The sequence below is a fragment of the Micromonas pusilla genome (genome assembly GCF_000151265.4).
Source record: "Micromonas pusilla CCMP1545 genomic scaffold MICPUCscaffold_11, whole genome shotgun sequence".
Taxonomy (NCBI): Eukaryota; Viridiplantae; Chlorophyta; class Mamiellophyceae; order Mamiellales; family Mamiellaceae; genus Micromonas; species Micromonas pusilla.
In genome coordinates, this window is record NW_003315892.1 from 273,366 (window position 1) to 299,396 (window position 26,031).

General features: G+C 68.7%; 15 protein-coding genes across 15 annotated transcripts; 9 read left to right on the forward strand and 6 right to left on the reverse strand.

The window, feature by feature from the left end:
* The first annotated feature begins 171 nt into the window (after positions 1-171).
* On the forward strand, positions 172-1,169 carry MICPUCDRAFT_69902 (uncharacterized protein). The gene is made up of 2 exons (XM_003061872.1): positions 172-407; positions 697-1,169. The coding sequence occupies exons 1-2, from the start codon at positions 183-185 to the stop codon at positions 1,096-1,098; spliced, it is 627 nt and encodes a 208-aa protein (XP_003061918.1). The 5' UTR covers positions 172-182; the 3' UTR covers positions 1,099-1,169.
* A 1,064-nt stretch (positions 1,170-2,233) lies between these two features.
* Positions 2,234-2,794, forward strand: MICPUCDRAFT_41871 (uncharacterized protein; the record flags this gene model as incomplete). Its single annotated transcript, XM_003061873.1, has 1 exon — positions 2,234-2,794. The coding sequence occupies one exon, from the start codon at positions 2,234-2,236 to the stop codon at positions 2,792-2,794; it is 561 nt and encodes a 186-aa protein (XP_003061919.1).
* Positions 2,795-3,362: 568 nt separating this feature from the next.
* MICPUCDRAFT_51627 (uncharacterized protein) lies at positions 3,363-4,130 on the forward strand (the record flags this gene model as incomplete). The annotated part of the gene is made up of 1 exon (XM_003061874.1): positions 3,363-4,130. One exon carries the CDS (start codon positions 3,363-3,365, stop codon positions 4,128-4,130), a length of 768 nt encoding a protein of 255 aa, XP_003061920.1.
* A 988-nt stretch (positions 4,131-5,118) lies between these two features.
* Positions 5,119-6,785, reverse strand: MICPUCDRAFT_20744 (uncharacterized protein; the record flags this gene model as incomplete). Its single annotated transcript, XM_003062083.1, has 3 exons — positions 5,119-5,418; positions 5,482-6,030; positions 6,213-6,785. Coding segments are annotated over 3 exons (1,422 nt in total), but the record flags the coding sequence as incomplete, so codon positions are not given.
* A 907-nt stretch (positions 6,786-7,692) lies between these two features.
* On the forward strand, positions 7,693-9,367 carry MICPUCDRAFT_48386 (uncharacterized protein; the record flags this gene model as incomplete). The annotated part of the gene is made up of 3 exons (XM_003061875.1): positions 7,693-8,035; positions 8,244-9,107; positions 9,338-9,367. The coding sequence occupies exons 1-3, from the start codon at positions 7,850-7,852 to the stop codon at positions 9,365-9,367; spliced, it is 1,080 nt and encodes a 359-aa protein (XP_003061921.1). The 5' UTR covers positions 7,693-7,849.
* A 929-nt stretch (positions 9,368-10,296) lies between these two features.
* On the reverse strand, positions 10,297-11,599 carry MICPUCDRAFT_51630 (uncharacterized protein; the record flags this gene model as incomplete). Its single annotated transcript, XM_003062084.1, has 2 exons — positions 10,297-11,403; positions 11,573-11,599. 2 exons carry the CDS (start codon positions 11,597-11,599, stop codon positions 10,342-10,344), a joined length of 1,089 nt encoding a protein of 362 aa, XP_003062130.1. The 3' UTR covers positions 10,297-10,341.
* Positions 11,600-11,792: 193 nt separating this feature from the next.
* MICPUCDRAFT_28853 (uncharacterized protein) lies at positions 11,793-12,915 on the reverse strand. Its single transcript, XM_003062085.1, has one exon. It carries the CDS (start codon positions 12,883-12,885, stop codon positions 11,866-11,868), a length of 1,020 nt encoding a protein of 339 aa, XP_003062131.1. The 5' UTR covers positions 12,886-12,915; the 3' UTR covers positions 11,793-11,865.
* Positions 12,916-14,877: 1,962 nt separating this feature from the next.
* On the forward strand, positions 14,878-15,027 carry MICPUCDRAFT_20863 (uncharacterized protein; the record flags this gene model as incomplete). The annotated part of the gene is made up of 1 exon (XM_003061876.1): positions 14,878-15,027. A coding segment is annotated over one exon (150 nt), but the record flags the coding sequence as incomplete, so codon positions are not given.
* A 420-nt stretch (positions 15,028-15,447) lies between these two features.
* MICPUCDRAFT_69908 (uncharacterized protein) lies at positions 15,448-16,835 on the forward strand (the record flags this gene model as incomplete). Its single annotated transcript, XM_003061877.1, has 1 exon — positions 15,448-16,835. One exon carries the CDS (start codon positions 15,448-15,450, stop codon positions 16,726-16,728), a length of 1,281 nt encoding a protein of 426 aa, XP_003061923.1. The 3' UTR covers positions 16,729-16,835.
* A 43-nt stretch (positions 16,836-16,878) lies between these two features.
* Positions 16,879-17,241, reverse strand: MICPUCDRAFT_51633 (uncharacterized protein; the record flags this gene model as incomplete). Its single annotated transcript, XM_003062086.1, has 1 exon — positions 16,879-17,241. One exon carries the CDS (start codon positions 17,239-17,241, stop codon positions 16,879-16,881), a length of 363 nt encoding a protein of 120 aa, XP_003062132.1.
* Positions 17,242-17,614: 373 nt separating this feature from the next.
* Positions 17,615-17,911, forward strand: MICPUCDRAFT_51634 (uncharacterized protein; the record flags this gene model as incomplete). Its single annotated transcript, XM_003061878.1, has 1 exon — positions 17,615-17,911. The coding sequence occupies one exon, from the start codon at positions 17,615-17,617 to the stop codon at positions 17,909-17,911; it is 297 nt and encodes a 98-aa protein (XP_003061924.1).
* A 133-nt stretch (positions 17,912-18,044) lies between these two features.
* Positions 18,045-19,118, reverse strand: MICPUCDRAFT_48389 (uncharacterized protein; the record flags this gene model as incomplete). Its single annotated transcript, XM_003062087.1, has 1 exon — positions 18,045-19,118. The coding sequence occupies one exon, from the start codon at positions 19,116-19,118 to the stop codon at positions 18,045-18,047; it is 1,074 nt and encodes a 357-aa protein (XP_003062133.1).
* Positions 19,119-19,491: 373 nt separating this feature from the next.
* On the forward strand, positions 19,492-20,466 carry MICPUCDRAFT_51636 (uncharacterized protein; the record flags this gene model as incomplete). Its single annotated transcript, XM_003061879.1, has 1 exon — positions 19,492-20,466. The coding sequence occupies one exon, from the start codon at positions 19,492-19,494 to the stop codon at positions 20,464-20,466; it is 975 nt and encodes a 324-aa protein (XP_003061925.1).
* Positions 20,467-20,509: 43 nt separating this feature from the next.
* Positions 20,510-22,015, reverse strand: MICPUCDRAFT_41877 (uncharacterized protein; the record flags this gene model as incomplete). Its single annotated transcript, XM_003062088.1, has 1 exon — positions 20,510-22,015. One exon carries the CDS (start codon positions 22,013-22,015, stop codon positions 20,510-20,512), a length of 1,506 nt encoding a protein of 501 aa, XP_003062134.1.
* A 214-nt stretch (positions 22,016-22,229) lies between these two features.
* On the forward strand, positions 22,230-25,942 carry MICPUCDRAFT_69910 (uncharacterized protein). Its single transcript, XM_003061880.1, has 3 exons — positions 22,230-22,288; positions 22,494-24,213; positions 24,386-25,942. The coding sequence occupies exons 2-3, from the start codon at positions 22,583-22,585 to the stop codon at positions 25,857-25,859; spliced, it is 3,105 nt and encodes a 1,034-aa protein (XP_003061926.1). The 5' UTR covers positions 22,230-22,288; positions 22,494-22,582; the 3' UTR covers positions 25,860-25,942.
* Positions 25,943-26,031: the final 89 nt, after the last annotated feature.

Here is a 26,031-nt window from a genome sequence, read left to right on the forward strand (position 1 = left end):
ATGAATGACGACGCGAGACCAAACCCCGAACGAACGACGAGTGATAATTTCGTCCCAGCAGTTTCATCCGCACTGCACACGTCGGCTACCTTCGAAGGTACACGTACAAAGTTGACATCATCTTGACGTCACGCGCCCCTTCGCCGCCTCGCGCGCCAGATCGCGGACGCACCGATCCGATCATGCAGGCGCTCCTACGCAACGGCGGCGCGCGCGCGCTCGCGAACGCGGGCCGCGGCGCGTTCGCGCCCGCGGGGACGTCCGCGTCTTCGCTCATCGCCCCCACCGCGGGGACGCTCGGATCCCCGCGATGGATCGGGGACACGGGCGTGCCGGAGAATTACGGTCAGTGGAAGGACGGAGGCCCGGGGACGGGGTTCTTGGGGACGCCGAAGAACCATCGCGAGGTGCGCGCGGCGCGCGATTCTTCTCTCTCTCTCTCTCTCTCTCTCTCTCTCTCTCTCTCTTTTCGCGTCCACCGCGACGGCGCCGCGCGCGCCCTCGCGCGCGATCGCTCCCTCGAGCGACCAGAAATAAATATCTCCCCCGTCCCGTCGCGTGTTACCCTAAATCGGCGCGTCGTCGTCGTCGTCGTCCCGCGCGTCCGCCCTCCCTCCCATCGCGATCGCGACGCGTTTAAACTGACGCGCCATCGCCCCCCCCCACCCACCCCCGCCGCGTCGCGTCCCCGCTCAGCTCCTGGAGAAGCGACCGATGAGCCCGGACGTGTTGGACATCGACGGCGAGCGCGTGCACTACAAGTTTCCCGCGGTGGCGCTGTCGTCCATCACGAATCGCGTCACCGGGTGCGTCCTCAGCGGCGGCGTCGCGTTCGGCGGCGTGCTTTCTTTCGTCGGCGGGCCGGAGACCTTGCCCGCGTTCGTGGAAGGGTTCAAATCCTGGCTGCCGTTCATGGTGTACCCGACGAAGCTCGCGTTTGGGTTTCCGTTTGTCTATCACACGCTCGGGGGATTCCGTCACCTGTACTGGGATAAGACCACCGAGGGGATCGATAACCAGAGCGCGAAAGCGAGCTCGATCGCGCTGTTCGCCGCGTCCGGGGGGATCAGCGCGATGATCGCGGGGTGGACGTTCTGATTCGCGGACCGAGGCGGAGGCGCGCCGAAGAGAGGCGGTGGCTTTTGTAAAACAAAAAAATTCTTTGCGTTCTTCTGTTCGGTCGCGACGAGCCGCGACCGAACCCTGAACTTTGGACCTTTCGCAAAGTTTGGACCTTTCGCAAAGTTGGATCGGCCCGAGGACACTGAGTCAGCCAACCACGACTGTCGTCCGCTCGGACGGCGCGGCGGCGGTCACTCCGCTAACGCGGAGCGCGCGCCCCCGCCCCCGGCACCCACGTCCCCCGTCGAGACGCACGATGCGCAGAGCGTTCGAGCACGCCGCGCGCGCGATGGACCCTCGCGCGCGTTCTCACCCCGCGGTCTCCGGCGGCGCCGGCGGCGGCGGCGGGAGGGTTCCGCTCCCAGCCAAACGGGGAAGCGACGACGACGACGACGACGACGACGGCGACGACGACGACGACGACCGCCGTCGCGCGACCGCCGCGCGCGCGCCGCGAGACGCGCGTCGACCGCGTCGAGACGTCATCGACGCGACCAAGAAGCGCGCGCGCGCGCGCTCGCGCTCGCCGCCGCGTCGCGACCGCGTCGTCGTCGACGACGACGACGCGGGGACGCGGGGAAACGACCCGGACCCCGCGCCGTGCGAACCCGCGCTAGCGCCGCGCCCGGGCGCGCGTCCCGCGGACGCGCGCGCGCGCGCGACGCGACCGCCGCGGCACGACGAGCGATCCGCGATCGATCGAGACGTCGACGCGAGCGCGACGCTCGCGATGGCGCGCGACGATCGCGCCGCGCGGCGCCGCGCCGCGCGCGCGGAGCCGGACGTTCGAAACAACGAAGCCGTCGCGCGCGCGAAATCTGAGACGTTCAAACGACGCGACCGCGGCGCTCGCCCGCGGGCGGCCTCGCCGTCGCTCGATAACAGAGCGCGGTCGTGCGACGACGCGCTCGCGCCGTTCGACGCCGCGCCGCGCGAGCACGACGCGCGCGAGCGCGAGCGCGTCGCGCGGCCGAGCGCGCGCTCGGACGCGCGCGGAGCCGCCGCCGAGGCCTCGCCGTCGAGAAAGCGACGCGCGCTCCCCGCCGCCAAATCCAAAAAAGCCGCCGGCGCGGACGCGGACGTCGCGTCCATGTCCATCGACTCCGCGGACATGCGGAACGCGATCGTGGGGGGGGGTGATCCGAGATGGTGTTGTCTCTCTCCTCCGCTCGCGCTGACGCCCGTGGCGACTGACTTCGCGTCGCTTTTGAGCCTTCTGGAGGTCGAACCCGCGCGAGACGACGGCGAAAATACCAAAAATCAGCCCGAGCCCGAACCCCCGCCCGAGGCGCTCTTCCCGCGATCGGACTCGCTCAGGTCGATCAACTCGGGCTCGTCCGTGGGGTCGATCGTACCGATCGACGACCTCATCGCGCGGAGCGTGGACGACGGGATGACGCGTCGCGGCGAAGACGACCTTCGCTCGCGCTCGAGCCTAAGCCTGGACGCGCTCTGGTCTTGCGGCGGCGGCGCCGCGACGCTCGACGCGGACGCGTGGTACACGACCGCGGGGAGGAAGATCGCCGCGCCCGCGTTCAACCCGTCCACGCCGATCAATCGACGCGCGATGTTCACCGGGGCGTCGAACGCGCTGCCGAGCGCGGCGGAGGTGATGCGGACGTTGCGGTGTCTGGACGAAGCGCAGCGCTCTTACGGCGTCGTCGCGTGGTGAACGTCGAGACCGACCGACCGGGGGGGGGGGGGAGGACGACGACGTGGACGGGAGCAGGGACGGACGGACGGACGGACGGACGGGATCGGTCGCGCGCGCGAAATTACGTTTGCGCGCGTGCGATAATACGTACGACTGAAGAACGGAGAGGGACGAACGAAGGGGACCTTGACAACAAACAACATGTGGCCCTGCAACAACACAGCCCCTTTGGTTTTTGTTTTGTGTTTTTGTTGTTTTGACGTACGTGTACGCGGGGCCGCTTTGGGTAGACGAGCGCCGCGGCCCCTGAAAAACGGTCGACGTAGTGTACGTGTACTGCGTGTACCGGCTATCGTGTTGGAACGTTTTGAGACTGTGAGATGTGAGATGTGAGTGGAGAAGTAGCTCAAGCCCATCGCTTGTTGCGGTTTTATTATCACCAAGAAGGTTGCCAAAAAGACTGGGACGATCTCGCGCCACTCTCGCGCGCGATCAGATTGGCTCGAAGATATTTCGCGCTGACTTGGCTTGCTGCTTGTTGACATCCGCGCGCGACGACGCGCCACTCCGCGTCGCGCATCGCATCATGCTCGCGTCGCTCGCGTCCACCCTCCCGCGAACGCCCACGGCATCGCCGCGCGCGGTGGCGCGCGACGCCGCGCGCGACCGCCGCGTCGTCCGCGTCGTCGCCTCCGCGTCGAGCGCGAGCGCCGACTCCGATCGCGATCGCGCCGCGTCCCCGCGCGTCGTCGTCCTCACCCGACGCGGGCTCGCGGCGTCGCTCGCGGCGCTCGCGCTGACCGCGTCGTCGCCCTCGGACGCGACCGCGGCGACGAAGTTCCGCGCGCGTTCCGACGCCAGCCTTCCCGGCGCGGCGAACGAGCTCGCGCAGCTCTCGGAGGCGAACCTGCGGTACAAGGACTCGACCCTGGACCTCATCGCGGAGACCGCGGCGATCGTGGACGGCTCGAGCGCGGACGTCGACGCGTGGCTCCGACGCGCGTCCGAGTGGAACGCCACGGCGAAAGACTCGTACTCCCCCAAGACGCAGGGCCGGAGTTTCTTGATGACCACGAAGCTCGTGTCGTACGTCAGGAACACGCTCGCGACGGCGCAGTTCCAGCCCGTGGACGCGACGAACCCGCCGTTCGACGTCGAGAAGACGAGGGAGTGGATCGCGTTCGCGGAAGGGTTCACGACGGGCGCGCTCGCGGGGGACGAAGCGCGCGCCGCGTTCGCGAGGGCGACGTGGGGGAACTACGACAAGTCCGCGCCGCTGAATCGGTTCGGTCTGTGCGCGTTCGGGGAGACGGGCGGGACGAGAGCCCTGGGGGTGAACTGCGACGGGTACTGACGGACGACGGGAGCGGTCGCGTTCGGTGAAAGGTTTCGTGGCAATCAACAACAGAATGGCAATCAACTTCATCAACGTAAATAATAACGACGTGCTTCGCGCGCGCTGCGACTAGTACGAGCTACTTCCTCGGCGCGCCGCGCACGCTCGCGGCGAGCGCTTCCACGGCCTGGGTCGCGCCCGGCACAGGGAGCAGCCCGAACGGCGCGGGGAAATTCTTCAAGTCCTCGCGCGTTCGCTCCGCGAGCCTCTCGCCGAGCTTCCGCGCGAACTGATCCCCCATCCTCGCCACGCCCGGCGCCACCGTCGGACCGAGTTCGGTCACCGCGTCGTACGCGCGTCGGATCTCCTCCGGCGAGAGCGCGATGCCGCCCTGGCCGCGCATTTCTCCGCCCCCGCTGGCGAACCCGCCGTTGAACCCGGACGCGCCCGCGACGGACCACAGACCCGTTAGGGCGCCGTTCGCCGCGGCGGCGCGCGCGTCGGCGCGACCGAGCCTGTTCGCGAGGTCGGGCGCGACGAGCGTCGCGATCGACCGCAAAAGAGCGAGGTTCGCCTTGTCGTCGCGCGTGAGCTTGATCGCGTCGTCGTTCGAGCGCGCGATCAAAGACAGCACGATCGGGAGGTTGACCCCGGGGGTGAGCGCGAGCGGCGGCGCGAGGAGGCCGAGCGCGGCGAACGCGGGCGCGGACGACGCGAGCCCGGACCACGCCGTCGTCGCCGCGTTTCGAGTCACCGCGTCCGCGGCTCTGACCGCCTCCTCGACGAGAATCTCCTGGAGGTAGTTGCCCTCCGCGCTGAAGATGAGTCCGAGCGCGTCTCGCGTCGCGGCGTCCACCTCGGCTTTCGATTTCCCGCCGCCCGTCGCGGCATTTGCGGCGTTCGCGGCGGCCGCGTTGCCAGCTTTCGCCCTGAGCGCCGCCGCCGCCGCCGCCGCGACGTCCTCCGTCTCCCCCATGTTGTTCGTGAACTCGCTGAACCCGCCCGCGATGTCCCTCACGCGCGAGATCTTCAGGCGATCGCCGCCGCCGTACACGAAGCTTCGAAGCGCCGCGCGCATCCGCGGCGAGTCGTCCGCGAGCATCCGACGCGCGACGTACGGGAAGCACTCGTCCACGATGGCGTAGTTCTCGTCCACGCTGAGGCCTAACCCTTCCAGGGTGCCGAACGCGCGAAGGATCAAGACGAAATACGGCGGGAGCTGCAGCGGGTACAGCTTCGCCATCTCCTCGAGCTTGTCTGACAGCTCGCCGACGCGAGACGCGCTCTGCGCGTTGAGCGCGTCTGTCTTTTTCGTGATGCCGCCGCCGCTGCCGTATAACGTCTCCAGAGTCTCCGCGAGCACCGGGACGACGATCGCGCGGTTCACCGGGTCGTTCGCGAGCTCTTTGGGGACGAACCCGAGGTTCACGAGGTCGCCGAGGGTTTTGTCGTAATCCCTCGCGCTCAGATGCGCGATGTACTCGATGAACGCGATCCGCTGTTCCGGCTCGATCGTCGTCATCATCCCGTAATCGAGAATGCACAGCCTCCCGTCCGGCATGAGCATGAAGTTCCCCGGGTGCGGATCCGCGTGAAGAAACCCCGTCTCCAAGAACTGCACCATGTACGCGTTCAGCAGCGTCTGCACGAGCTTCGCGCGCAGCGGCCCGGTGCTCGGATCGGACGTGATCTCCGTGAGCTTTTTCCCGTCGACCCACTCCTGCGCGAGGACGCGGCGCCCGCTGACGCCGCGATAGACGTGCGGGACTTTCACCGCGCCTCGCACGACCTCGACGCTCGCCATGTCCGCCTCGAACCGAGACGCGTTCGACGCCTCTAACGTGTAATCCAGCTCCTCGAGGAATCGCTCCGCGGCGACGTCGAGGACGGGGATGAACCCCTTCGCGGACGTCGCGATCTGCGCCAAGACGTCGTTCCCGCCCGTCGGGATCGCCGCCTGCGTGGGTGAAGCGATCGGTCAGTCGAACGTCTTACCGGTCAAACGTTGAACGGGAAGCGCGGGTGAAGAGTGACGACGGGAAAAGTCCTCAAGGAACGGCGTGCACCACGCGAACGGGGTCGTATGGGAGGCAGTCTCACCGCCGCCTCCAACGCGGACCGAATCACGATGAGGTCGAGCGTCACGACCTCGAGGATCCGCGGCCGCTGCACCTTCACCGCGACGTCGCCGCCCCACGTCTCGAACTCGCTCGCGTCGACCCCCGGCGCGCTCTCGCGCAGCTTAGCCTTATACACCTGTCCGATGGACGCCGCCGCGACGGGCGCGTCGAACGCGCCGACGTCTTCGAACACGTCCTCGAGGTCCAGCCCGCCCAACTGCGCCCTCACGAGCGCGCGCGCTTCCTCGCTCGAGAACGGCGCGACCTGGTCCAGGAGCTCCTGCAGCGCATCGAGGTACGCCTTCGGGAGGAGGTCCGGCCGGATCGCCACCGCCTGCCCCACTTTCACGAACGCGGGCCCCTGCGACGCGATGAGATCGCGAAGCGCCGCCGCGCGTCTCGGCGCGTTCCGCTCCACCGTCTCCGCGCCGGACGCGAGGTCGCCGAGGAACCCCGCGAGCCACGTCGCGAGCTTCGCGACGAGCGACGACGTGCGCGACAGCGACGTGAGCGGCCGCGCGCTCCAGTACGCGCGGATCGCGGGGACGTCGTACGTCGTCGGAAGTCCCTCCGGGACGCCGTCCGCGCGCGACGTCGATGATCCCGTCCCCGTCCCCGTCCCCGTCCCCGTCCCCGCGCCGGCGACGCGCGCGGTCGCGAGCGCGACGCCCGCGGCGACCGCGCCCGCGAGCGCGCCCGCGAGCGCGGGGTGCGCGCTCGCGAGGTCCGCGAGCGACGCGTCGAGCTGCCGCGCGGTCGATGACACGTCGACGTCGACGTCGGACGACACGGCGCCGGCGAGCGACGCCGTCAGCGCGTCGCGCGCGTCCGCGATCGCGTCGAGCGCGACGGCGGAGGCGCTCGCGAGCGCGCCGATCGCGCCGACGGCGTCGTCCGCCGCGGCCGCGCGCGTCGTCGTCGTCGTCGTCGTCGTCGCGCGCCGCGCGCGTCGTGCGCGATCGGCACCGACGCGTCGATCGATGCTGATGCCGGTTCCGACGCGACGAACCGACGCGCGCGGCGCGGACGCGGACGCGCGCGCGGACGCGGCGCATTGCGACGCCATGGGTCTGCGGAGTAATGCGGCGCGCGCGCGGCCGTGAGCGAGGTTTGATGCCGTCGATGCCTTCCGCGCGTCGCGGCGAGTGCGTCGAGACGAGACGCGCGCGAGCGACGACGTCACAGTCGCCGCGCCGGTTGGGGGTCGAGCGTAGCCGCGCCCGAACTGAACGGTTGACGCGCGCGGTGTGCTCCACGTCATCATGCACGCCGACGTTCGTGTGCGCAAACAGTTCGGAGTACGAACGACGCGTACTGTACTAGTCGGTCGGTCGGTTGACTTCGATACCAAACACGTGAGATCTAGCTAGCTAGACGTGACACACAACGAACTGTGGCCCTTGACCCTATGTTCTTTTTCTGTTCGGACAAAAGACGGCCGCCGCGGCCGCACTCGCGCTCGCGCGCGCGCTCGGCGGGTGGCTCGGTGGCGCGCGGCGAGGGCATCGGCATCGCGCGGAGCGTCCGCGCGCGGGGCGGCGGCGGGATCGGGGATCGCGCGCGGAGGGGATCGACGAAAGGCGCCGCGTCTCGAAAGATCGATTCGGAGCGGGCGAGATGGGGCAGTGCCAGAGCGTATGCACGAGCAAGACCGCGCCGGGGTCGCCGCGCGAGAAGGACGACCGAGGCCTCGAGCCGTCCTCGAGCGGCGCCGGGGGCGGGAAGAACCCGGCGTCGGTCTTGAACCTAGGGAAAGAGGCGGAGATGTACTTCGCGAAGGGCGGGAAGGTGTGGTATCAGAAGGTGCGCGAAGGGACGCGACCGCGGCGCCGCGGCCGATTCTTCTTCTTCTTCGCAAGCGACGCGACGCGTCGTCCGCCGCTTCCCCCCCCGCGCGCTCGATATCGTCCCCGCCCCCAGCCTCGCGCGCGTTCTTCGAACCCTCTCTCCCGCGACCATCGACCGACGACCGCGCGTCCCCGCCCTCCCCCTCGCTCTCGCGTTCTCGCAGTGCCCGACGACGCCCGCGGACGCCGCGGACGAGACGGCGGTGGAGGAGGAGAAGCTGAACATCAAATCCAGCGACGGCGTCGTGCTCCGCGCGATCTTGGCGCGGCCGGCGACCCCCAGCTCGCCCAACGCGTCTCTGGACGGCGTCGCCGTGGTGATGTGCCACCCGCACCCGTTCATCGGGGGCGGGATGCACAACCCGCTGATGGTCAACGTATCGCGTCGACTCGCTGCGGCGGGGACGACGACGTTGCGATTCGATTTCAGAGGCGTCGGCGCGTCCACGGGAAAGCGGACGTGGATGCGCCAGGGCGAGCAGGACGACGTCCTCGCGTGCGCGAGGTATCTCACGCGTCTGCAGGGCGTCGACCCGACGCGCGTGTACGTCGCGGGGTACTCCTTCGGCGCGAGCGTCGCGCTCGGCGCGTTGGACCAAGAGCGAAGCGATCACGTCGCCGGGTTCGTCGGCATATCGTACCCGTTCGGCGTCAAGGCGATGCTCATCCCCGGCGGGGGGAAGTGCCGAAGCGAGAAGCCGAAGCTGTTCTTGGTCGCGAGCGGGGACGTGATGTGTAAGGACGGGGAGAAGGGCGCGGAGGCGGAGATCGCGACGCTGCCGAAGCCGACGGAGACGGTGCGCGTTGACACCGGGCACGGGTGGAGCGGGAGACACGCCGCGGTGGCGCGGATCATCTTGGAGTGGCTCGAGAGCGTCCGCGGTGGGGGCGGGGGCGGGGGCAAGGGCTCGAACGAGGGGTCCAGCTCGGAGGGGTCCACCCCGGGCGGGTCTAGGAACAACAGCGCGAAGTCGCTGAAGCTCCGAGCCGGAGGCAGCGGGAACCTGAGGAGCGAGAGCAAGCGGAGCGTCCTGAGCGAAGGCAGCGGCGACAAGAGCAGCGACACCCCCGGAGATTCGCCCCCGAGCGGCCGCGCGAGCTCGAACGGCGGCAGCCAGCGAGAGTCGTTCGCGTCGGCGTCGCGCGCGTCCGCGGGGGACGGGAGACGCGCGACGGGGGGGGCGTTTCGACAAGACACGCCGCACGCGAGGATATTCGGCAACCTCTCTCCACTCAACTCTCGGTCGTCGTCGTTCAGCAACCTCAGCGATTTGGACGAGCGAGGTAACGGCGACGACGGCGGCGAGAGAAGAAACTCGACGGACTCGCCGCCGTTAGGGAGGAACTCGGTCGCGTTCTCGGAGCGACTCGAGCGGCCCTCCTCGACGGGCGGCGGCATGCAACGCGTCCCCTCGAAGTCGATCCTCAAGAAGCAGAGCAGCTTCTGGTCGCTGAGCGGGCTGCCGCAGTCGTCGTTGGACGGCAGCTCGAGCCCTCAGGGCGCCCCGAGCAGCGACGTCGACGGCGGCTCGCCGTCCATCTTACGCTTGTTCGGCAACAACAAGACCGGGAACCACCAGCTGTTTCGAAGAGCCGCGCACGCGGTGCTCGTCGCGAATCGATTCAAAGCGGCGGGGGAGAAGCGCGTGTCGTGGGCGAACAAAACCGCGGAGGGGGCGCCGATCACGAACGACCGGTCCGGGAAGCCGACGCGGCGAAGATTCAGGTCCGCGGCGACCGCGGTGATCGCGTCGAACCGATTCGACCACGTGGGGCATCACGACGGACGGTACGAGTCCAGAGGTTCGTTCGCGAGGCGCGTCGGGCAGCAAGAGCAGCAGGGCCCCGGTCCCGCGCTCGGCGGCGTCGCGTCGAAGTACCGCGCGCAGTCGCACCCGGGAGGGGTGAACGGGTCCCCACACGCGTCGATGCTGTCGCTGAACGAGCTGGGGCACGGCGGCTCCGACGGCGGCTCGGACGAGTCGCGACGGAGCAGCCGGCACTCGACGCCGAGCCCGGGAGCGCGAGCGGAGGGGGGACGCGAGAGAGTCGCGCCTCGTCGGTTCAAGAGCGCCGGGAACCTGGTCGTCGCGGCGAACCGATTCTCGGCGGCGCCGAAGACGAGGACGTCGCGGATGGAGGTGAGGACCGCGGACAGCGGGTTCGGGCGCGACAGCGTCGCGCGCGACGACAGGTACAGATAGACGCGCCGTCGTCGAGCTATTTTTTGTCATTCATTCTTTTCGCCTGAACGAGCTCGCGCTACGGCGCCGGCGGCGGCGCGACGCGCTCTTCCTCCGGGATGATCCTCCAGTTCGGCGACTGCTGCTGCTTGATCCACCCGAAGTCGTCCACCTCTCGCCACGTCCCCGGGTCGGGCTCCATGCCCGCGCGCGCCAACGCGTCCTCTGACCCGTCGTACGAAAACGTAAACGGCGCGAACCCGACGCCGGTGCTGTGCTCGATGATCGGCCGCGACTTGGTGCGCAGGTAAAACGCCGTCCCGTTCCTCGCGTCGTGTATGCGCATCTGTCGCGTCGCGATCTCGAGGTGGCACCCGTCGAGCCCTTGCGCGTGGACGCTGCCTTCCACCGGACCGCCGTAGACGCGCACGTTTTTTAAATTATGGCACCGCAACGCTCGAACGGCGCCGAGAATGAACACGGTGACGTCCGTCAGGTTCACGAGGACGTAGTCCCCCGCCCCGGTGCCGTTCGCCTCGCGGAGCTCGCTCGCGGTGACGACGCACGTCTCCCCGGTGAGGTCGCGCAGCCCGGGGCCGTCGTCCGCGGCGGCGGTCAACGCGGCTAATTTCGCCGCCGCGGACGCCGCCGCCGCCGAGTCGCCGCGCGCGTTCGCCTTCGCGCGCTCGACGTCGCGCTCGACCTCGCCGACCTCCTTCTCCCTCTCTCCCCCCTCCACCTCCTTCGCCTTCTCCTTCTTCTTCCGCGACGAGAACGAGAACTTCTTCTTCGGAAGCAGCGTCGCCTGCGTCGACTGCACGACGCCCTTCGTCGTCTCCGTCGCCGCCGCGCACGCGCGCGCGTCGTACGGCGGAAGGAAGTACGACGCCTCCGCGACGGACTTCTCCATCTCGAGCGCATCTTTAAGAAGCGCGTCGAGCGTCTCGCGCGTGGCGTCCGCGCCCGCGTCGGGGTGCGCCGCCGTCGCGGCGTCGACCGCGGCGAGGACGGCGACGCGGCGATCTTCGAACGCGCGGAGGAACGCGTCGACGTTCTCGCGCGGGTCCGCCGCGCGCTCCGCCTCCGCCCTGCGCGCGTCCGCGTCCGCTCGGCGCGCTTCGTCCTTCGCGGTCAGTCGGTCCTGCGCGCGGAGGGCGGGGCGGGGCGCGCGCGGGCGAGGAGGGGAAGAGGGGACGACGTCAGCGCGCGTCGGACGGACGGGTGCCCACAGATCTCGAGACGCGGACGCGCGATCGCGCGGGGCCGGGCGAGACGACGACGACGACGACGACGACGACGCGCGCGCGCACCATCAGCTGCGAGCGCTTCGCCTCCATCTTCCCTTCCTCACCGGGCGCGTCGGTCGTCTCGGACGTCATCTCGCCGGCGTGCGCGGAGGAGGACGCGCGCGAGGGAACTGGAGGTGACGAGAACGAGTCGTTGACTCTCGCCCGACCGCTACCGAACCGAAAAGAAGTAACAACTTACGAAGGTACTCGCAAGGCGAGCACCTTCAGTCGTGGCAGTTCTCGTCGTCGTCTACGCTATCATAAGTAGTCTACCGCAGCTCCTAACGCGCCGCGCTATCCCGCCGTCGCCCCGATCAGTCCGCGGAGTGCTGCCTGCACTTCCCAACACCCGGACCGAAGTGCGCCGCCGTCTCCGCGCCCCTTCGCACCGTCTTCCTGCAGAGGTGACAGTACCGCTGTCCGCACGACCAGCACCGAATGTGGTTGTTGTTCGCGAGCTTGTAACACATCTGTCGACACGACGGGCAGTTCGACGCCGCGATCACGTCCCCGGCGACGTACGCGTCCCTCTGCCGTCCCTCCGCGTTCAGACGCGCGGCGTTCATCTCGCGTTCCCACGCCGCGACGGCGTCGAGGTCGAACAACGCGCACTTCCCGCCGTCTCTGAAGTGCTCGTATCCGTCCACGGCGTCGCCGCACTTGTAACAGAAGCGCGTCTCGCAGTTCCCGCACGTCATCTTGTTGCAGCCCTCGGATTTCACGACGCCGAACCCGCAGTTCGGGCAGCGTTGGCCTTCTTTCTCGACGTACCGAAGCGCCATGGCGTCCGCGAGTTGCTCTCGGTGTTTCCGCCGCGCGTCCTCGCCGAGCGCGGCCATCGCCCCGGAGCCGCCTCTCGAGCGCAGCACCTCCAACTTTCGCTCGGGCGTGAGGCAGCTCTCCCCGGGGTGCCAACTTTCGCGGCACAACCCGCAGAACGTGTACTCGCAGCCGAGGCATCGACCGCAGTGGTCGTCGCCGTCCTCGATGACGACGCGTTCGCATCGCGGGCACCGCGACGCGTCCGGCATCGCGGCGAGCGACCTCTCCAGCGCGATCGTCTCGTACCGTTCGTACAGCTCGTCGCTCAGGAAGCGCCGCAGAACGTGCGGTGGGATCGACGCGCCGCACGCCGGGCACACCAGCGACGCGATGCTCCCCTCGACGACGTGCGTCCTCGCGATGGTCGCGACGCACGACGCGCAAAAAAAGTGCGCGCACGCGCCGGGGGCGACGCGCGCCGTGTCCGACCCCGCGACGTCGTCGAAGCACACGTCGCAGCGAACGACCGCGCGCGCGAACCGCCGCGCGCGCTCGGTCGCGTCGTGGCGCATGATCGCCAGCGCGGCGTCGTCGACGCCGCGCGACGTCGGGATCCCGCGGGGGGGCGGGGGCGATCCCGCTGCGTCCGCGCTCGCGGTCGCGCCGCCGCCGCCGCCGCCGTCGTCGCCGTCGCCGTCGCCGCCGCCGTCGCCGTCGTCCGCCTCCCCCGCCCAACCGTCCGACGCGCGCAGACGAAGCCTGCCGTCGACGCAGAACACCTCGCGCGCGCTCTCGTCCTTCAGCCACGCCGCCAACTCGAACGCGATGACGTCGCCGGCGTTTCGCGCGCACACGTCGTCCAACGCGTCCGCCGCGCGCGTCAGCGCCGCGCGCGAGAGCCACGACGCGCTGAGCGCGAACGCAGGCGGGGAGACGCTCGGGTAGTCGCTCGGGAGGATCACGCTGAGGGTGACGGGCGGCAGGGAGACGATCTCGACGCCGCCGCCGCCGTCGTCGTCGTCGTCGTCGTCGCGACGAGAAACGACGAGTCGCGCGCGCGCGTCCGCGTCGTCCTCGCCCTCGCCCAGCTCCGGCCGCACGCGTAGGTCGAACCGAAACAGCCCGACGACGTCTTCCAGCGCGTCGCGCGCGGCGGCGTCCGCGGCGGGTCCGAGGAGGTCGCCGTCTTCGCCGAAGATGGCGCGCAGCGCAACGATCTCGTCCACCCGCGCGGCGCGGTCGTCGTCGCTCGACCGCGCGGCGACGGCGGCGGCGACGGCGGCGTCGTCGTCGGCGTCGTCGTCGGCGGCGTCGTCGTCGCGCGCGCGTGGGAGGCGCGAGAGCAGCGCGAGCTCGCGCTCGAGCTCCCACGACCGCGCGGGCATCGATCGGTTCTCGCGGTTCGCCGCCTCGAGTCTTCTTCCGTCGGTCCGTCCAGTCAGTCGCGCTTGTCGTCGTCGCGTCGCGCTCGGTGCGAGAGCATGACCTGGCCCAGGAAGCACGCCACCGCGGCGAGGAGGACGACGCCGGCGTAGACGGGAACGAGCACCGCGTACGCGCGATCCGGGAACGCGCGAAGGACCTGCGAGGGGAGGGGGAGCGCGAGTGAGACGAGAGCGAGAACGCCGGCACCGCGAGATCCGGCGAGACGAAACGCGGACGCCGCGCACCGCGTGCCCGGGCTCGATGAACGGCGTGACGAGGACCCAGACGGTGTAATACGCGAAGAGCGCGGTGGACCCGAGGAAGATGAGAAGCCCGGCGGACGCGTCGTTCATCCGAAGCGCGGGCTGGCGTCGCCGCGCGCGCCTCTGTGCTCTTTGTCGCGGACTTTCCCTCCGGTACTGTACGTTTAAAGTGCCGCCGCGTCAGCATAAAAATAGGTAAAAATGTTATCAGCATAAAACCTGCGCCCTTCGGATAACGCAATAACAGAAGCAGGCATAAAAAACACGTTTTTGGCCAGTTGGCGTTCGCCGCGAAGGGATCCCCGCACACCCCCTATCGCGGGGATTTTGTTAACGCATAAAGCAGGCATAAAAAACACGTTTTTGGCCAGGTGGCGTTCGCCGCGCGCGGATCCCCGCACACCCCCTGTCGCGGGGAGGGTGCGTTATCATGCGCCCGAACGAGGGCGCGGACGAGGAGATCAAAGACAGCTCGAAATTTAAGGTCGTGTGGACGCCAGAGGTGCGGTTCGTCGCGATCTCGTCGCGCCTCGTTCGCGCGTGTGCTGAGCCATCATCCTTTTCCGACCTCGCCAACTCCCTCCCCGCCGCGCGAATCTCGGCGGCCGAGGCCACCGCCTCGCGTTCTTCCGCCTCCTTCCGCGCGGCGCGCGGCGTCGATCTTTCTCGAGCGACGCGTCCTCGTCGCCTCCCACCCCCATCGCGCGCTCACCCTCGCGATCGCGACTGCGACTGATCTGCGCGCAGGAGGACGCGCGTCTGACCGCGCTCGTCGAAGCCCACGGCCCGAGGAACTGGTCGTTCATCGCGCGAGGGCTGAAAGATCGCTCGTCGCAGAGCTGCAGACTGCGATGGTGCAACCAGTTAAACCCCGCGCTGAGACGCGATACCTTTACCCCCGCGGAGGAGCGGACGCTGCTCGCGGCGTACAAGAAGTTGGGCAATCGCTGGGCCGCCATCGCGAAGGTCTTGCCGGGTCGGACGGACAACGCGGTGAAGAATCACCTCAACTCTAAACTCCGCAGGAACGGCGCTCTGAAGCTGAAGGGCGACGGGGACGGGGACGCCGCGGCCGCCGCCGGCGGCGCCGGCGGCGCGCTGGGAGACGTCGCCGCCGCCGCCGCGAACGCCGCGGGCGAGGACGCGGAGACGAAGGAGGCGCTCTCGGCGAAGCGACGCTCGGAGCTCGACCTCGCGGCGTGGGAGTACGAGACGAAGAAAGGCCAAGACCCGAACAAGGTGCCGACCGAGGAAGAGGACAAGGCGAGAGTCATCGAGGAGTACACGGAGTACATACGCATCAAGCGGAGTCGGAGGCCGGAGGAGCAAGGCGAGGGCGCGTTCGCGGACGCCGCGCCGCCGCCGCTGCCGCTGCCGCGACCCGCTCCGGCGCGGCGGACGACGCCGGCGCAGCAACCCCAGGCACCACTGAGCGCGCGCGATATCATGGCGATGATCAGCGCGTCGCAGGCTGGCGTCGGTGCGGGACAACAAAACGTAAACGTCGGCGGGTTGTTAGCCGGCATCGGGGGCGCGCGCGCGCACGGCGCGGAGTTCGGGGCGGTGGACTACGGTAAGCTCGGCCTCGGCGGTCTCGTGGGGGCGATGGGAGGCGCCGGGTTGGGCGCGCCGGGGGGTGTGGGGGGGGTAGGAGGTCTGGGAGGTAGAGGTCTGGGAGGTTTCGGCGACGTCAGCGGGCTGGGGTATCCTCTCGGCGGTTTCGCGACCGAGGGCGCGCCGCCGGATCACGAGGCAGTCTTGAGCGGGATGCGACGGGCGATCGCGCGAGCGGACGCGGACGCGGCGGCGGCGAACGCGAACGCGAACGCGAACGCGAACGCGAACGCGAACGCGAACGCGAACGCGGACGCGAACGCGAACGCGAACGCGGACGCGCGCTCCCCGCAGAACTCGGAAGATACCGCGGCGACGACGGGCCCCGTCGACGCGGAGATGGACGGGAACGACGGGACGAAGCGCGCGGCGACGATCGTTCAGGGCGGGAAGAAGAACAAAAACCCCGCGCGAACGACGCGCCACGAGACGGACCCCTCGGACCCTTCCGAGGCCGCCGCCGCGAGGACGAGGACGGAGACGAACGCCGCGCCTGCGATGGCCGTCGACGCATCGGTTCTCGAGAGCGCTTCGCGAGCGATCGCGTCCGCGCGAGCGAGCGGCGGCGGGACGCTGGGTCCCGGGAGCGAGAAACCGTTCGACGCCGAGGGCGTCCTCGCGTGTCTCCGCGCCGCCAGGCAGAGCCCCGTCGGTCTGTCGATGCCGCCCCACGCTCTCGGGGCGTCGTCGGACCTCGGCCTCGGCGCGGTCGCGCGGCTCGTGATGGATTCTGGTTCATCGTATCCCGGCGTGCGCGAGAGGAACGATCAGGATGACGTCACGTTCGCGAACTTGTACCTCGTCGGCGCGAGACGGGGCGACGCGGCGTCGCAGCACGCGCTCGCGGAGTGTTACCGCCGCGGCCGGGGCGTCGAGCAAGACTTCGAGAAGGCGATCGAGTGGAACGTGAAGGCGGCGGCGCAGGGATTGGAAGCATCGGTCGAGTCGCTGAAGTGGTTGTACTCGAACACGATAGCGGGGCAACGCGCGCAGTCCGAGGCGGCGGCGGCGGCGGCGGTGGCGAGCGAAAACGAAAATCCCTTCGAGGCTGGGAAAGTCGGTCCGGTGGAGGATGTCCCGCCGCCGAGGATCGGCGTGATGTCCGGCTTGTGATGACTCGCGCGCGCTGGCGTGTTGCGTTGTGGTAATATACGAGGAGAAGAAACTACGAAACGAATAGGAGAGGGCTGCTGTGGTCTAACTAAGACCCTATCGATCGAGCGCGACTCTGCGCCGCCGCCGTCGCGTCGACGTCCGCCGCCGTCAGTCCTCCTTGCTCTCCCGGGGCGGGTTCCCCCCCGTCGCGATGTTCTGCGCGTAAAACAAACACATACACACCCCGCCGACGAACACGATCCCGCTCGGGACGAACGAACCCCCCGTCAGCCACTTCTTCCCCATCACGAACGCGAGCGCGGCGGAGACGACGAGCGACGCGAGCGTCTGCGCGACCGCGCCCTTCCCTCGCTTCCACCGCGACAGCGACTGCACGCCGAGCGCGATGAGCAGCGCGCCGAAGCCGCCGCCGAAGACGAGCGACTTGGTGCTGCCCGCGATCGCGAACCCGGCGAAACCGGCGAGGGCGACGAACAGCCCCCACGGGAGCGTCAGGCAGAAGTCGTGCATCGGGTACCACGACGGGAGGCGCTTCTTCTTCGCGCGCGCGGCGGACGGCTCTCGCGCGTCTTCCCCCTCGGCGACCGCGGCGGCGTCCGCGGCGTCCGGTTCCGGGACGGACGGTACCGCTCCCGAGGCGGTCGCGAAGGCGACGACGCTCGCGCGCGCGAGCGCGACGGCCTCGCGAGACGCTCGCCGCGCGAACGACGCGTCCGCGTGGGAAAGATTACCGCGCGAACCGACGGTTCGTCCGTCGCGCGCCGCGGGACGCGCGCTCGCGAGCGGGGTCGCGCGCGAGGCGTCCGCGCGTCCGGACGCGCGAGTCGACGATGCGCCGCGAGGAGGCGCGTATCCGCGCGCGGAGACCCCTAACGCGGAGGGCATGCACGTTCCCGCGGGAGGGAACGACGCGCGCGCGGCGTTTTGTTCGACGCCGTTGCAGAAGCCGAGGCGAGTGTCGCTTTCTGCAGCGGGGTCGAGATGCGGAGCCAATCAACGACTCGGTGAATCGCTTTTTCGATACCCGGCGCGATTCGGTACGTACAACCAGACTGTATGGGCAGTTGGTCTGCGACGGAGGCCACTGTACTTTTTGGTTTCAGATTTCCTCGATTCGATCGATCGACCGGTTTCTCGGTGTGATTTCAACCGCGTTCACCGAACGAACCGAACCGACTAAAACCGAAGCGAGCGCTCGAAGCGAGCGAGCGGTTCGCGTTTTCTCGAAGCGTACGCGCGCGCGCCTTCGTTCGCATTTCATCACTCGTCGGTCGATCGCTCTCGTCGTCGACTCCTCATTAGACCGGCTCCGATCACATCCTCGCGGACCCCCCCACACCCCCCACCGCGGCGCTCTCCAGACTCACCCGCGCGTCCTCCTCCTGCAGCGACGTGAAGTACCGGTCGTAGTACGACGCCGCCTCCTCGAGGAGATCCATGTCCGTGTAGATGTCCGCGATCACGCCGAGCGCGTCCGTCTGCCCGGCGTGATCGTCGTGGTCCACGGACAGCGCGAGCACGTTCTCCATCGCGGCGAGCGCCTCCGGGAACCGACCCATGCGCTCCAACGCGGCGCCTCTTCCTCTCTGCGCTTTCCTTCGCGCCTTCCACTCCTCCTGGAACACGTCGGGGGTGCCGAGGATGGCGCGCAACGCGTCGTCAAACTCGGCGAGCGCCGCCTCGTGATCGCCGGCGGATAACAACCGCTTCCCGCGCTTCAGGGTCGTTATGACGCCGTCGACTTGGATCTCCTCCTCGTCCGTGCTGCTCCCCGGGGCTTTTTTGATGAACCGCTGCGTTTGGATCGGGACGTACGGCCCGATGCCGGCTTCGCGCATCTCTTTTCGCAGCTCCGCGTTTACCTTCAGAAGGCTCTGGTTCAGCGCCTTCACCTCCTCGCCCTTCTTCCTCGCCTCGTTCCCCCCGACGACGGAGCCCACGAACCCGACGGCTTGGCCTAAGATGAGCGCGGAGACGAGGTACTTGTGGTCGACCTCGATCCCCGCGAAGGACACGGTGAAGTCCTCGTAGAAGATGTCGTCCGGTTCCGTGAGCTCGCGAGGGAGCGACGCGAGCGGGCCGTTCGTCGGCGCGGGCGGCTCGGGGGCGACGCGCGCGAGCGCGGCGGGCGCGTGGCACGTCGTCGTCGCGATGACGACCGCGGCCGCGGTGGACGCGAGCGCGCTGCGAGCTCTCGCGAGCGCGCCGCCGACGCCGGTCGTCGCGAGCTCGTCCGTCTCCGCGGAGGAGGAGGAGGAGGATCTCGGCGCGCGGTCCGAGACGGACGCGCGCGAAGAGACGCGCGCGCCGCGGCGCGCGGAGGACGCGCTCGCGGTCGCCGGCGGCGACGCGCGCGCGGGCGCGACGCCGGCGGTGAGGACCGGCATGTTGACCGTGTGGGTCGGGAGCGCGCGCGCGATGTGTCGGGCGCGGAACGCCGCCTTACGTGTGTGTGAAAAGTCGCCTTATCCCCGTCGACGTCGACGGAGGCGGAGATCTCGCCGCGAGGCCGCGATCGATGCGCCTCGACGCTGTTTGTGAAAGTGAGATCATCAGGTTCACGGGTGCCAGTTCAAAGGCGTCTCGATTTTTTGAAACCGAGGCTTGTGGGTGAAAAAAGCGTTTCGCCGATCAGCAAAGACGACGACCGCACTACCGCGGCGCGGCAGCGGAATTTTCCAGCTGCGCGTTCGTTTGAACCATCGACGCAGACGAGCGCGAGCGGCCGCCGGGGCCGCGCGCGTCTCCCCGCGTCTCTCCATGCACTCCCCCCACAACGACCACTCCCGGCTCGCCAAGTGCCCCGTGTGCGCGAAGGACGTGCACAAGGTGCTCATCACCGAGCACGTCGAGCTGTGCCTGTCGAAGAGTCGCGCGAGGTCGCCGGACGACGCGTCCGCGTCATCGAGGGCGCCGCTCGCGGACGCGGACGCGCGCGCGAACGCGAACGCGAACGGAGGAGGAGGAGGCGGGTCGTCGCGGAGGGGCGCGTCCGCGGCGGATCGCCACCTCGGCGCGGGATGGCGCAAGGCGAGCGGAGGCCCGGAGGCGTCGACCGCGGGGGGGGGCGCGGGCGACGCGCGACGAGATCTGTTGTTTCGGTGGGCGGGGGGTGGCGCGCGCCATCCCGCGGGGGGGAGCGTCGGCGCGCCGCGCGCGAAGCCGCGCGCGAGACCGGTCGGGCCGCTGAGCGCGTGGGTGTCCTCGCGCGCGGTGGAGGAGGAGCCGGAAGCGAAGCGACCGAAGCGCGACGACGACGACGACGACGACGGCGACGGCGACGGCGACGGCGCGGGGACGAGGACGGGGACGGGGATGGCGGCGTCGGCGGCGGACGAGAGGGACGACGACGAGCGCGAGTGCGACCGCGAGAACGAGCGCGAGTGTGACGACGTCGACGAGGACGACGACGCGAACGAGACGCGCGCGGCGAGCGCGAAGGAGACCGCGGAAGCGCTCGGCGACGCGGGCCTCGTCCCGTTCAACCTGAGGGTCATGTCCGGGAATCACGCGGAGTGCGGGATCTGTTTGCAGCCGTTCTCTTCGGACGACGGCGGCGGCGACGCGAGCGCCCGCCCGACCGCGGTGAGACACGTGTTCTGGCCGTGTCAGCACGTTCGGCAGTGCGGCGAGTGCGCGATCAGGATATGGCAGACGCCGAAAGCGAAGCGGCGGTGTCCGTGGTGCAAGAGCAAGATCGAGATACGGCCGCGAGCGTTCAAGCCGTTTCTCTGACGACTCGCGATAGAACTAATAAACTACTGAGGACTACGAACAACTACGAACACTCCTGCGCGGGCGCGGGCGCGAGCGCCTCCTCCATCTCCGCCGTGGGCACGAACCCCAGAAGCGCGCCGACGCCGCCGTCGCCCTCCGCGACGTCCACCCACTCCTCCGCGTACGTCACTCCGCCGCCGCCGCCGCCGCCGCCGTCGTCGTCGCACGCGCGCGCGCACGCGAAGGCGGCCACCGTCTGCCAGTCCCACGCGTCTATCGCGTCCGACGGCACCTCGCGCCCCGTCCCCGCCCCCGCCCCTCCCGCTCCCTCGGCGCTCCACGCCGCGGCTTCGGAGACGAAGTGCAGCAGCGGCGGCATGAGCTGCAGCTCGCAGACGCGCGCGCCGCCGCAGCGTTCGCACCGCGTCGCGCGCGTCTCCGGCGCGGCGCCGTCCGTCGGCCACAGACACGCGTTCTCGCCCGGGCCGCCGTGCGCCGGCGGCGCGTACCGGAAGCACTGCTCCGGCGCGCGTCGAAGGCGCTTGCTGAACTTGAGATACTTCTTGTCCAGCCCGCTCGAGTTCGCGCCGTTCTCGTATGCCTCGCCGCTCCAGTCTTTGGTCGCCGCCGCCGCCGCCGCCGCCGCCGCCGCGTCCGAGCTCGCGGCGATGCCCTCCGCGGCGGCGTAGGACGCGAGCAGGCGCTCCGTGTCCGCGCGCTCGCGCTCGGTCATCGCGCTCGCCGCGCGCGCGTCCGGCTCTCGGTCCGCGACGACGTAAAACTCCGGCAGCGTCGCCGCGGGCCACGCCCGACGCGCGCGCGCCGCCGTCGCGAGGAGCCCTTCGTCGACGTCGGCGGCGCGGTCGCCGTCGCGGTCGTCCTTTTCGTCCTTTCCCTTGGGTCCCTTGGGTCCCTTGGACGACGACGGCTCGGACGCGGCGAGCGACGCGGCGGCGTCGAGCGCTTTCGCGAGAGCGTCCATCTCCTCGTCCGCGGGGTCGTCCTTCCCGCCGCCGCCGCCGCCCCAATCGTCCGCGCCCGCCGCGCCCCAGTCGTCGTCCGTCGCCGCCGCCGCCGCCGCCGTCGTCGCCGTCGCCGCCGCCGCCGCCGCCGTCGCCGTCTCCGCCGCCGCGACCATCGCGATCTCCGCCGCGCACTCGACGCGGCGCTGCGCGCGCACCGCTCGCCACCGCCCGCGCGCGTGCGCGCCGCCGCGCCCCGAAGCGCATCTCGCGTCGAAGCAGTGAAAGACGTACAGCGTCCGGTCCGCCGCGGATGGTGGCGCGCCGGGGACGTGCACCGGCGCGTGCGCTTGCGCGACGAGCGTCATGACCGCGCCGCAGACGCCGCACGAGAACATCTCGCTCGGCGGCGGCGGAGGATGGGGAGACGGGGGAGAGTGGGGAGACGACGACGACAACGACGACGACGACGGCGGCGGCCAGTCCGGCGCGCCGCCGACTTTCGTCGTGTAGTGGTCCAGCCGCTCGCCGCCGTTCACCATTCTTCCCGCGAACCCGAGCGTGACCGGCGGCGACTGGTCGACGCGGCCGCTCGCGGACGCCATCGTCGCCGAGGGTGGCGCCGAGGGTGGTGCCGAGGGTCGCGCGCGCGGGAGTGGTCGAGGGTCGCGGCTGTCGATCGGAAATCTGTCGGGAGCATAGATAGAGGGCCGGCGCGGCGCCGGCCGCGGCCGCGGCCGAGGTCGGTCGCACTCCAGGCCGCGGGCTCCGCGCCGGAAACAGCATCGAAAGGGCGCGTGATGACCTCGCGGACTCCAGAGCGCGCGTCACGCGCGGCGGCGACAGGAGAAAGCGAAGTTCCCCCCGCGCGAGCGCAGGTGCGCGCGCGTCGATCGTCCGTCTCCCCGCCTCGAGATCGCGCCGGCGTCGATCGCGTCGCCGTCGTCGTCGCCGTCGTCGTCGCGACCGCGGATTCCCAATCCTTCAAATAACACCCACCCGAGAATCTTTCCGCGTAATCGAGGGATCGCCGAAGACGCGCGACGCTCACCTCTTTCGCTCTCCCGTCCCGAACGTCCGCAGGCACGCGGGTGGAAGGAACAAAAACACCGCGCGAGGACGCCCCGGATTCGCGCGGCCTTCTCCGCGCTGGCCCCTAATCGTCCCAGGCCATGGCGTCCATCCAGGTCGCGATGCGATGCCGCCCGTTCGTCGAGAAGGGCGACCTCGGGATCAAGCTCGAACAGACCGGGGACGGGCCCGCGGGAGGGGAGGTCAACGTGATCAACAGCAAGTACACGCAGACGAGGTTCGGATTCGCGTACGCGTGGTGGTCCGCGCACAACGCGGCGAAGTACTGCGAGAAGGACAAGGAGATCGCGAACGGGATGGAATTCATCGACCAAGACAAGGCGTACAACGCGTGCGGGGAGAAGGTGAAAGAGAACCTCCTCGACGGCTCCGCGGTCGTGATGTTCGCGTACGGGCTGTCCGGGTCGGGGAAGACGTTCACGGTGTTCGGCCCGGACGCCGCGGACTCCCCGGACGCGTGGTTCAAGCATAAGACGCCGCACGCGATGTGGGGCATTCTGCCTCGACTGGCGTACACGATGTTTCAAGAAAAGGGCGACGACTGGAAGATCTCGATGAAGTACTTTCAAAACGTCGTCGACACCGTGCGGGATTTGACCTCCAGCGCGGCGAAAGAGCAGGCGTACAAGTCCGGGATGAGGAAAGACGGCGACGGGTTCATGGACATCGACTGGTGCGGGAAGGTGCCCATCGACTCGTGGTCGCACCTGTGCGATTTCTTCCAAAAGTGCAACGCTCGCAAGGCCATCTCCCCGACGCAGTTCAACCACCAGTCCACGCGCGGTCACTGCGTCATGACGTTAGAGGTCGAGAAGCCGATGGCCGACAACCCGTCGATGAAGCAACGCGGGCGTCTGTACGTGTGCGATCTCGCGGGCACGGAACCCGCGGGCGACATCTTTTACGCGGAGTACAAAAAAGAAAAGCAGGCGGACGGGAGCATCGAGCACATCCTCCAAGGCCCGCACGCGGACCAAGGGAAGACGAAAGAGCTTCAAGACCAGGGGAAGAAGATTAACCTCTCCCTGTCCGAGATGGCGCAGTTCTTCATGAAGATGGCGGAGGCGTTCAAAGCGAAGAAGCTCAAGCCCGGGGTTTCAATCTCCGGCTGCAACTCGTACTTTCTGTGCAAGTACCTCAAGGACACGATGATGTGCGCGAAAACGTACTTGTTCTGCGCGATCCGACCGGAGGTGAAGTTCCACCCGTACACGTACTCCACCCTGGGGTTCGCGAACAACGCGTCCGTGATCAAGCTCTCGCCTAAGAAAGCCACCGCGGGGTCATCACCGATGGAGAAGAAGCTCCTCGCCGAGCTCGCCGCGATGCAGGAGCTCGTGAAGCAGCTCAGGGCGCAGCTCGCCGCGGGCGGCGGCGGCGGCGCCGCGGGCGAGGCCGTCAGCACCCTCCAACGCATGGAGACGCAGATTGGCGAGAAGAAGTCCGCGCTCATGCAAGAGTCAGACCCGACCGCGGCGGCGAGCGCGGAGCAGTACGAACGGCAAAAGGAGCACCTCAAGCAACGCGGCATCACGCTCGCGTCCGAGATTGAAGACGTCGCGACGTTGAACGTCCCGTATCTCATCAACGTGGACGAGGACCCGTTCCGCTCTGGACGCATGTTGTGCGTCCTGGAGAAGACGCCGACGACGTTCGGAAGAACGGACGCGGACATCCGACCGCCTTCGATGAGCATCGTGCAAGACCACTGGTGCGTTCTATCCACTGGTTCCCATACGACCGCGTTGGCGTGGTGAACGCCGATCCTTAAGGACTTTCGCCGTCGTCTCTCTCCGCCCACCCCTCCCTTTCAATACCCGCCCTCGACGCCTTTCAACTCCATCTGACACCTTTCAACTCCACCCCGACTTACGCGTCTACAGCTCCATCGACGGCGTGGCGAAGAAGCTCAAGGTCGGGAAAGGACGGATGTTCGTGAACGGTAACAAGATCAAGTCTGGGCAAGAGGTTAACCTCAACGCGGGCGATCGCGTGATCATCGGCGCGGAGCTGTTCGTGTTCCAAACGCCCGGGAACGCCGTGGATATCGACCAAGACCTCGCGGTGTCCGAGTACCGCGAGACGATGGCGGACCACTCCGAGTACAAGGACCAGTTCAAGAAGGCGACCAGAGGGCTGCAAGGCGCGGGCGGCAAGGAGATCTCTCTGAACAGCGGCGACGCGAACTCGTTGGAGGGGCAGATGGTCGAGATTTACCCCCTCTCCGTCGAGCTCGAGCACCTGTGCATGCTCATGGACCGCGAGTACGTCGACTTCAACGTCGTGCTGCAGTCGGACAAGGTGACGAAAGCGGGCAAGGACGACTGCTCCGTGAAGGTGAAGGTCATCAACCGGAACGAGAACCCGGTGCAGGTCGTCTACCTCGCGACGTTCGAGTTCAAGAGGTGCTACAAGATCCTTTGCGACGAGCTGTACTTTTTGAGAGACGCCGTGCAAGCGGAGGAGCAGTACGTCGTCCCCTTTGAGCACGACCCGATCAACCTTCTCTTCGACGCCACGTTTCACGTCGGCACCGCGGTGATGTTCCCGGAGTTTTTGGTCTACAACCTCGAGACGGACGCGAGCGAGAAACAGCTCGAAGTGTTCCCAGCCGCGGCGAGCGGCAACCAGGACATCAACGCCGGAACGCTGGAGGTGACGTGGACGCCGTTGCCCGGCGAAGATGGGAAAGTCGTCGACATCGGCTCGGAGGAGGAGCTCCTCGGGAAGCCGTGGAAGTACAAGGTGCACATCAAGCAAGCGCTGCAGCTCAGCATGATCTGCGACATCTGCTACTGCGAATACGAGTTCTTCGGCGGCGATCTGTTCGCGACTGAGGCGGTCGAGTTCGACGAGCGTCCGACGCGGTCGCCGGTGCTGGACTACGAGTACGTGCACTCGGTGGAGTGCGTCACGAAGGAGTTCATCGCGTGGCTGAAGGAGCCGCTGGAGATAAAAGTTTACATCTCCCTGGACGTGAAGAAACCGAAAGCGCTCGTCTCGACGGAGAACCCGAAAGTGTACGACCTCATCTGCAAGGATCTCAAGAAGCCCGCGGCGAAGGTGCGACCGGACACGGGGAGCAAAGAGCTCGAGGCTGAGATGCAAGAGCTCCAGCGGAAGCTCGCCGCGCTCGTCGCGGAAAACGCCGAGATCAAAAAGGCGAACAAGCGCCTAACGATGCAGAAGCGGATCGCCATGGCCGCCGCGAGAGACGCGGGGGTGAAGCAGTACCCGGAGACGGGCATGGCCGCCATCGCGAGCGCGGCGGCGAACGAACCCGCGCCGCCCACCGCGGAGGCGGAGAAGAAGACGGAGGCGAACGGGAAGAAGAGCAGCGCGTGCGTCGTGCAGTGAATTTGCGTGTTGATTTGCGCGCGCACGGCTGGCGCGCGGTAGGTTCTGTCGTTGTGAATACCCCATGTGCAGCAACCTCATCTACGCGTCCCGTCCCGCGACGCGACGCGACTCGCGCTCGAAACTCGCGCGGCGCCGGCCGTCGCTCGCGTCGTCTCCTCGCGTCCCGTCC

What these genes read in the sequence shown, in the direction of transcription:
- MICPUCDRAFT_69902 (XM_003061872.1), top strand. Translation starts at nt 183, where the DNA reads ATGCAGGCGCTCCTACGCAACGGCGGCGCGCGCGCGCTCGCGAACGCG. An exon ending in CGCCGAAGAACCATCGCGAG is followed by an intron (nt 408 to 696) that starts GTGCGCGCGGCG and finishes GTCCCCGCTCAG; the next exon opens with CTCCTGGAGAAGCGACCGAT.
- MICPUCDRAFT_28853 (XM_003062085.1), bottom strand. Translation starts at nt 12,885, where the DNA reads ATGCGCCACGACGCGACCGAGCGCGCGCGGCGGTTCGCGCGCGCGGTC.
- MICPUCDRAFT_69910 (XM_003061880.1), top strand. Translation starts at nt 22,583, where the DNA reads ATGGCGTCCATCCAGGTCGCGATGCGATGCCGCCCGTTCGTCGAGAAG. An exon ending in AGCATCGTGCAAGACCACTG is followed by an intron (nt 24,214 to 24,385) that starts GTGCGTTCTATC and finishes ACGCGTCTACAG; the next exon opens with CTCCATCGACGGCGTGGCGA.